Source organism: Nuphar pumila, chromosome 6, assembly GCF_984573655.1.
Source record: "Nuphar pumila chromosome 6, dmNupPumi1.hap1.1, whole genome shotgun sequence".
Classification (NCBI taxonomy): Eukaryota; Viridiplantae; Streptophyta; class Magnoliopsida; order Nymphaeales; family Nymphaeaceae; genus Nuphar; species Nuphar pumila.
The window spans coordinates 105,090,408-105,100,073 of record NC_143254.1 but is presented as its reverse complement, the minus strand read 5'-3'; the positions used below and the strand labels follow the sequence as shown (position 1 = coordinate 105,100,073).

At 42.2% G+C, this 9,666-nt stretch overlaps 1 protein-coding gene across 1 annotated transcript; it reads left to right on the top strand.

Moving 5' to 3' along the window:
- Positions 1-801: 801 nt before the first annotated feature.
- Positions 802-1,937, top strand: LOC149835533 (LOB domain-containing protein 37-like). Its single transcript, XM_090010563.1, has 2 exons — positions 802-1,074; positions 1,174-1,937. Exons 1-2 carry the CDS (start codon positions 891-893, stop codon positions 1,620-1,622), a joined length of 633 nt encoding a protein of 210 aa, XP_089866689.1. The 5' UTR covers positions 802-890; the 3' UTR covers positions 1,623-1,937.
- Positions 1,938-9,666: the final 7,729 nt, after the last annotated feature.

Sequence of the window (9,666 nt, the reverse complement as noted above, 5' to 3'; positions counted from 1 at the left end):
AGATATTTATGTGAATGTGAGAATGAACTTACACTTTTCCCTTCCTCGCCTATAAGATCTTTAATTTTTTCATAAAATTTTGAATAAAAATAAGAAGTATTTTTTTTATGTAAAATTATCGTATTAACTTGAAATGTGAAACAAAAGAATTTCACAAAGTCAATTATGCTTAGAACGTATGTATTCTTAAAGATATATGCTCAAACAGTCAGGCAGCCATATCTCACTTCTTGGGAAAAATTAGAGAATTTCATACTGCGAATCCGCTTTGTCTCGTCCAGATGAAGAAGATAATATATTTATTTTTTTTGCAAAAAATATTGATGAAACCATGAAAATGTGTTTGCACTATAAAACTATCTTGTGGACCAGAGTTTTTTGTTTTCACCTCCATTCTTGATTTTGTGTTCTCTATCCTCGCCCCCATTTTTTTTTTTTTTTGGGGGGGGGGGGGGGGGGGGGGGGTGTTAAGACGGATCTCCGGGTCCCCAGTCCACTATCATCCCTAGGTCAAGCTATCATAAAAGGAGTGTAGGTCATACGTATTCTCCCAACCGTATCCCGTATACCTACGCCTTTCCAGTAGAGTACCTATCCCTCCTATCTTACCGAACACGAAATGTCCCCATGGGCGCTGCGCTGGCTTCCAACGATGGGGAGAAAAAGCCAAAGCCGCGGTGACCCGGAGCCGCACCCCAGGAGTTGGGAACCTTAACCCTGGTTACGAGACCCACCAATCCTGGTTAAAGGAACCCCTCCCTCTCTACTTAAAAGAGGGGACACTCGCCTGCGACATCTCTCTCTCTTTCTGTTTGTAGTCGGAAAGAAGAAGGGTGAGGTGTATCGTCGTAAGACCTTTTTCTGACGAGAAGACGCCGGAATCCCGAACTATGAGTTGCAACGGGTGCCGAGTGTTGCGAAAGGGTTGCAGCGACACCTGCATACTCCGGCCGTGCCTCCAGTGGATCGAGACGCCGGAAGCCCAGGGCCACGCCACCGTCTTCGTCGCCAAGTTCTTCGGCCGCGCCGGACTCATGTCCTTCATCTCCTCCGTGCCGGAGATCCAGAGACCCGGTAGGGCTTGCACAGAAGAAACCAGACTATAGAAGCGGTTTTTTCTTCTTCTTTCCTTTCCGTTCTAATTTTATTTTTTTTTCCGGCGGCTTTCTGCAGCTTTGTTCCGGTCGCTACTGTACGAGGCAGCCGGACGGACGGTGAACCCGGTGAACGGAGCGGTGGGGCTGCTGTGGAGCGGGAACTGGCACCTCTGCCAGGCGTCCGTGGAGACGGTGCTCCGCGGAGGGTCACTGAAGCCCTTGCCTGAGATCCCGCTAGCCTTTCCGGTGAAGCCGCAGAGCTACGCCGCTGCAGATGACGACTACGACGCGTCGATCTCGCCGATCAAGCGGCGCCTCGCGGCATCGACCGTCTTGGAGGAGGAGCTCTGGAGGCGCGGGGAAAGGCTCGATCTGTGCTTGAATTCTTTCTCTCAAGCGATCCCTGGGCCGGAGAAGCGACAAGCTGTGAGTTCGTCGCTGAACTCGGAGGGGTCGATCACCAGCCAGGATAGCGACGACCCGCTGCTGGTCTCCGGCCGGAAAATTCTTAACCTGTTCGTCTAAGATGTCGTCGATTTCTCCTTCCTTCCTTCTTAATCTCTTCCTTCTCCTTGACCTGCCGGATTCTCCACGCTTGTTGAGATTCCGGCGAGTTTTTTGGTCGTCTAGAGCTGCCGGCGAGCGTCGCCCCGGCGGAGGATCTCCGATCGGTCAAGAGATGATTCCGCAGGTTTTTTTTTTGGCCGGTGTGCTTTTACGAGAGAATAATTAATTGTAATTTTCGTTTGTTGGTTTTGTGTACCAAAGTGCACTGAGTAGCCAGGAACGCGCTTCGTCCTACTTCTTTTTTCCTTTATATGGTTTTATTTATTTATGGGCTTATTTCTTTGCCAATTTTGTGAAGAGCATACTAATAAAATGCTCCGCGCTGCCTGCGCAGTGTGCTCTTCTTCCATCGGGGAAAAAAAGGCTCTCTTGCACGTTTAGACTTTCATTTCAATAGATGAACAACTCTGGTTGGAGTGGGGGGCGGCAATTTATCATTACTTTTTAAAAGCAAATGTCTGTTCATGTAACAAATGAGAGAGAGAGTGAATGGGATGAGGAGGAATCTGTGGGCGGTGGGCCCTATGAAAGTGTGCGGCGCGTGTCGGCGTCAATCTTGGCGGATTCTGATCTGCAGGGTACGGTGGGGCCCGCGCAGATAGTGGTGTTTTGATTGCGAGGATCGCCGCATTCCCCAGTTTTCTCACCTACGTCCTTTGCCTCCTTCCTTTCCCTAGAATACAAAAAAAAAAAAAAGCACCACCGCCCACGCGGATCCCCATCACAAATTCTGTGTTCGTGCTCTGCCTCCGTCAAGCATACTTAACTGAACCACACCGGCGTGGCGGGCCCCTAAGGAATCTACCTTGAGAACAAGGACGGGGGCCGCCGATCTAATGATCGGGTTCACGGGCTTTACAAGATGCTCTAACCACATACGCTTGTTCATATCGTTTTTTTGTATTTTGTGGTTTACACACAAAAAATCACTTGTCGATTATTAGTTTTTATGTTTGGTTATGTATAAAATGCACATAACCATGGCTCGGCTGCCTATCTGAATCGTAGAGTTAATGTCTGTATACAGACATGGGATGCCGCTTCTGAGCGTTGACAAATGCAGTGTATGGAAAGAAGTGACCATCGGCGCATTGCACCGGGAGGCTTCTGACGCGGATTCCACCGCCTCTCTGTGTTGGAATTTATTAATGCTATACAAAATCCAGCCTTCTTGGTTGGCATATATATATATATATATATATATATATATATATATATATATATATAGAGAGAGAGAGAGAGAGAGAGGGTGTTTTCTTTTTTCTATAGTTGAGGATGATGTGTAGCCTACTCATGGATGTCAAGTTGAGAGCATCTTGCGTTTTCGTTTCAGGCGTATGACCTCCACTCGCCTTTTTATAAAGAAAAAAAGATGGGGGTGGTTCCATCCATCTGCTCCTTTTTTTTTATCCCTTTTTCTAATTGGATGTTGATGGAATCAATCAATTGTATAATCCTGGCAATGGGATTACTGTTTATTATAATCTTCCAGTCTCTGTCATCAGCCAATTGAAGATTGGATGACTGGATCAGCCTTTGCCACCGTCTAATTGCAAGCAAATGGGACGTGGCCCACCTGCCTTACACATTACCAATCTTGGCGAATCTCACTGAGGATATGGGTACGGTCAATTTTTTTGTAGTGTTGGCAGTATAAGAAGATGGCGAGTAGGAGACAGTAAAAATCAGGGCATTCTGGTGTCTTTGATATGAGGCTCAAGAGGGTCTGCCATTGTTCATATTCAGCTTATACCTATTGTTCGTGGTCAGTTTGCCGAGCTTATTTTACACGAACTGAACATCAACAGCTTGTTTGCCAACCAGCCCTAGGTAATCGATAAATAAATTACTGGTATTTTTTAACAACTTGACAAGTTGGTTGAGCTTTTTTTATATTAAATTTCAAATTTCACAAGAGTAATTTGCCGCCATTCGTATAACAGGATAGAGAATTAAACATGAACATTTATTCTGCTCTGGAAGAAAGCTAGGTCTGGATATAGCCTAGTTTGGTATGTTGGTCGACTAAGCCATTAATGACTTTTGAAGCTTGCTTTTCAAGGTTAACTTAAAACCCATTCACTTCTTTTTACACTTGCCACAATTTACAGCAGTACCGTTGGCTTTTGAAAGGTTGAAAATTTTGCTGCCCAGAGGGGCTCTACTTATACTTGTACTTGTTTGGTGAGAGCAACAAAGGTCCAACAATGTTACCAAGCTGCTGACACGTCACGAAATTCAAACTTCATGAATGCACATCCTCTGACAGAAGGTTGAAGCTGTATCTTATCGCCAGAAAATAAATAAGATTCCACCCCTGAATTGGTTATTTTTTAATAAATATTAAAAAATACTAAAAATTATTTTTTTATATATATTTTTTTAATGGTTTTAACACGTGTCACTTTCTGATTGACATGTAATATTTTTTTATTATTATTTAAACGAATACAGAACGATTGATTCAGGGCTGATACCGATACTGACAACATTGCTTCCTGGCAGATACCGGGGACCTGAGTTTTTGAGGCTAGTGAACTTGATGAGTAAGATGGCTTTTTGCTGCCATCTAAAGAAAAAAAAAAATTAAAAGCTCGTTTTTTCAATATGAAATCAAATTTCTTTTCTAACACTTTTAATGTTATAAGAATCATATAATGCTTTTATTGCAAAACCTAGGTATGTGATGAGTATTTTTTTAGAGGAAAATATCAATATGCATCTAAGCAATTAACGGTTTAAAAGCTTGCAACTACATTTTTGTTTTTTCTTTATATTTTTTTGAGATTTTCACAAAAACAATATTTTAAATTTTATTGTGAGATTTTTTTTCTTTGAAAGGTAAGCTGGGGTTAGGCAGACCCCTACCAGTTATACAACGATACCAATGAGATTTGAACTTGCAACATCCCAACACAAGGGTACGTGCACCAACTGCGACCGACACTGGCTCCCAAACAGAGCCTTAGCGGTCCCTCTAGGGATTGAATGGTAGCCGGATCTCTCAACAAGTTTTGCGCTAACAAGAACCAGAGTGCAAACCCTGAGGCTTGGGCCATACGTGGATCCAACTGAATTAAACATGATAGGAATGCAACTCTTGGGTTCCCAACCCAGATCCAATTAATATCATCAGATAGTCCATATCCAAATCTGGTCGGATGCATTGAGAGATGTCAATGGGTTGAGTATCCAACCCATTTGGGTGCACCCAAACCCGCCCAAAGAACAATTAGCCAGTTATGTTGGGTCAAGAAAATGAGAACTCGAACCCTACCTGCTGCATAATTGAAAGATTTTGCAAAACATATATATTTACTTAAAATTGGACGGGGAAATTATAAAAAAAAAAAAACTGGGACATTTGTTCCTCTTAACCACCCATACGGTGTTGACAATCCTGATTTTTGACCCCACAGATGTGTTGATCATTATTTGTTTGGATCATGTTTTTTTAATGAAAAAATATGATTTTTTGCACTTTCAAACTTGGAAAATTTTTTATTTTTAAATCCTTATAAAATTCTGCTTACATGTCATAATTGGATGATTCAAAAGCCTATTCTTACTAAACTAACCAATGTGATCACATCTATAAAGGCAAATTCTAGAGAGAAAAAATGTGAAAAAAATGAAAATTTGAGACTGTCCACACCCTCTTACCGTTAGAAGGAAACAATCACTCTTCAGAAACTAACTTTTATCCACTTATTATTTTAGAATTTTCTAAGAAATGCACCTAAATATTTTCGTGGTGACTTATAAAGAAGTCTAGAGTTTCATTTTATAAAAGTTGTCAAATTGAAGATGAAAGGGAACAACGGAAGCCTCAATCACGGTAGGAAAGCGGCAGAAGATGGTGGTGAACCACCCCTAGGTGGTGGCCAAATGCATCTGCAGAATCATAGAGTGGTGTGTTGGTTTTTGGATCCAATCGGATCCAGCCTGGATGTAACCCATATTAACATGGGCACATCAAGAGACATACATGTCTTTTGAATTTTGGTAGTTATACACTCATTATCGATCTTCCACCAGATCTTCCTATAATCAGGAGACTCGTAAGGATGAAAACTACCAAAGTGTTATCGGTCTCTTACAGTTTTTTGGGATTAAGGGTCCTACTTAGGGGTGGCAATTTCTGACACGACCCGCCAACCCGACCCGCCTCTTAGGCGGGTTCGGGTTGGGCTTAAGCCAACCCGTTTAATAAACGGGTCGACCCGTGTAACCCGTATATTAAACAGGTCGGGTTCGGGTTGGGGGTATGCCGGGTGGGTCAACCCGCCAACCCGACCCGTCAACCCGCCAACCCGTCTGCCCGACCCGTCAACCAACCCGCCAACCCGACCCGCGAACCTGAAAACCCGTTTACCCGACCCAACCCATTTATTAAATGGGTTGGCGGGTCGTGTCGGGTTACCCGTTTATTAAACGGGTCGGGTTCGTGTTTGCCACAGCCGACCCATTTAATAAACGGGTCGGGTTCGGGTTGAGGTATGCTGACACGCCAACCCGACCCGATTGCCACCCCTAGTCCTACTCACTTCTCAACATCCTTAGCTCATTGAATGCATCAATTGGTTGAGAAGAATGCCGACCACCGGCTTCAACCAAAGCCTCGCCCGGATTATCCATGTCTGCTTTCGGTAAGTAGCTCATCTCGATCCATTTTAACCAACATGCACAAGACTCTCACCCCACTAGGGGTAGGGGTGGCAAAATCCTACACGACCCGCCAACCCGCTTCTTAGCCGGGTTCGGGTTTGACTTAAACGGGTTCGTATCCTAAACGGGTCGACCCACCTAACTCGTTTATTAAACGGGTTGAGTTTGTGTTATGGGTATGCCAACCCGTTTAATAAACGGGTTAGGTGGGCGGGTCAACCCGTTTACCCGAACCCAACCTGCCAACCCGCCTGCCAACCAAAATTAGAGTCTAAATTCATGCTTGACTCGTTAAGGACTATGTGGTCGAAAATGCAACCAAAACCCCCATTTGGATCCGCCTCCCAGGTTGGAATATCAGAAGAAGATCCTAGCAAAACAAACGAGTGATGCCATTGAAGGATCATGCCCTACAAGTGAAGGATCCAACCCGAAAAAGAACCAGAGAAGAGCTCGGGAAGACCCCAGAAATGCAGGGCCATGTCCATGTAACAAAGGGCATGACACTCTCAGCGAAGGACACTAGACTCGGCCAAGATGTCTCTTCGTGTCTGGGGACAACTGTCCATCTAAGACCTCCCACCTCGACAATCACATCATGAGAAAAGGACGAATATGACAAGCAATAAATCTGATTCTAAGCAGAACAGCTATCCCTTGGACACCTGAAAAGATCAACTTATAGGTAAGAAACCACTTTCTCATGTCTTGTCCAATCCCAACCAGATTTCTTTTCCCCCCTCAAGACTACCTCTCTCCCAACCCAAGTCTGGTTGCCAGTCTCCCTCTTGGGGACCCCCTTGACCACCCCGGGGATTCCACAACCCAACTTCTCTCTAGGTCCTTCTGGACCCAGTCCCAGACCCGGGTGACCTAACCCGTAGACAGAAAGATCTTAGAAAACTTATAAAAGAAGGGAGAAGTCAAGGAGAATATCAATGGCATCTGTAGTTTTAGATATATCAAAAGGAAATGGATTCATCCCAGACCAAAGGCTTTCAAGGATATTCTTACGAACCTTAAGGATCTCATAATGTCGTACGAGAAATCGGAAGAAAACACTGGGTCACAGGTTCGCTCTTTTTTTTGGGGTGGTGATCAATAGTTCTGGAGTGGGAGAGGGCTTTGCCAAGGCTGAACAAAAAAAAAAAAAAGAGGTGCTCAAGCTCCACTGTTTTTTTTGTAGAGAGTGGAACTGAATTAGAGAGTCGGACGAGTTTGAGTTGTCTCAAGGATGGAAGTAATAAGATTTGAATTTTAGTTGTCAGTATTGGTGCATATTCGGCTATTTTTTAATAAATATAAATATTTAAAAATAGTTTTAATATTATTTTAATAGCTTTTACATATTGACATGTAATATTTTATATTATTTTTTGGCCAATTCAGAACAATTCACTTGAGTATCGGTATCCGTCCATTCACCTGAATCGTTGGCCAAAATGATACAGGCCTACATTGCTTTAGACCTATTGAGCCAAGCTCAAGCTGGCTCATCTATTAAAAAAAATGCATTGTTTCAAAGTGAAAAGCAAAGCCTATCATCATGTAACATAAAATATATCTAAGATATATCTATTACTACTTAATGAGCTTGTGTTAGCCGAGATGACCAGAACACACACCATGGTTTGTCATATTTTTATTTTATGAGTTTGAATGAGTACAAGCACCAGCCCAACCATGAGTAGCTCATGGATCTCATTGAGATTTTTTGCATTAAATTCAAATATGGATTCAGATAATGGGGGATCATACCCGTATCAAATCCGTTGGCATCCCTCACTTGCAACGTATCACTGCTTCATCCCTACATCTTTTCTTGACTGTAAGTGGTTTCGGGGACCGAGGTTTGTGCAGTGAGGGGGAGCTCCAAAGAGATATTTTGAAATTAATTGAGGGGGATAACTTTATACTTTTATCGATGATCTCCCCTAGAGGTAGGGGCTGGGTATATATCCACCTCCCTTGGGTAGCCGTTTTTCAGACTTAGACTTACTTTGCCTTTGAATTCCCAAACATATTGAAAATCCAATGAGTTGCAGGCCTACTAATATTTCAATGACTCACATATCAAGATCCTACTACGTAAGTGGTTCATTCCCAATATGGTGTAACACCAAAGAGGGGTGTGAATTGGGTGTTTAAAACTTTTGCTACACAATAAAAAATGGTTAGAGACAGAGAGAAGAAAACAATTAAAGACACAAATTATATAAAGGTTTGACTATTCTTGGTCTACGTCCTCTTAGCCTCATGCTTAATTCACTAAATTCACTAGCTTAATGGTTCTAGCAACCAATACAATCATTTTACACCTCTTGTGAAACAACAACATGAACTTTTTCCATTCACAATAGCTCAACCCTAGATCTTAAAAAAAAAAGAGAAATTAAAAGCAAGCCTCTCTTTTACAATACAAGATTTGTATACAATGTTAAACAAGAGTTATATTCAACACAATAAAAGAGATTTAAGATAGTTCATTGTTAGAGATCATTGAAGAGCTTGAATGCTTTGAATCTTTTATGAACTTGATGGTGTCTGTGATTGCAACAACCTGAAATCACTCCTCCATCTTTATTTTATACTAGGAGATGGAATAGATTTGTTGGGGATGAAACACTGCTTTTACAATAGCTATATGACTCTTAAAATCCACTAGTTGCGCCCTAAGGTTGACTCTTTTTACCTGAGAGTCGACTCTTCATTCTGAGGGTCAACTCCTTTTCCCCCGTGGGTCGACTCTTAAAACATAAGCTTACCACATGAGTCAACTCTTTCTTCTTGAGAGTTGACTCTTTTTCTCTGAGGGTTAACTCCTTATTTGGCGGGTCGACTCATTTAGTGCATAGTGAATCATTATGCATTTAGTTGCTTGGGGGTCGAGGTTGTCTGGGGGTTGACTCTTCCTTTTTGAGGGTTGACTCACTTTTCATTGAAACATGATTTTTACATTTCTTTAAGGGTTGACTCTTTGGTTTAAAGGGTCGACTCTTCCGTGCCTTCATTACGAGACTTTAGTTGTAGATTCTTAAGCAATTCATGGGTCTCATTTTCATTATAAGCATATGTCTTTCTTTCAAAAAGTCTTCATTGAAACATAGTGATCTTTTATCATTTATGAGGGAAATTTTTAATCCCTACACACTTGAGATTCAATAATTAGTCCTTGAAAAGTTTTGTAATTATCAAAATCATCTATGAGCTTAATACATAGGATTTCTGGCACACTACTCTGGGTCATTGAATTCTCTTATGAGATCCAATGACTAACTTTGGATCAAATACATAGATCCATATTTTAGATCTAATATCTGAATTTAAAATACGT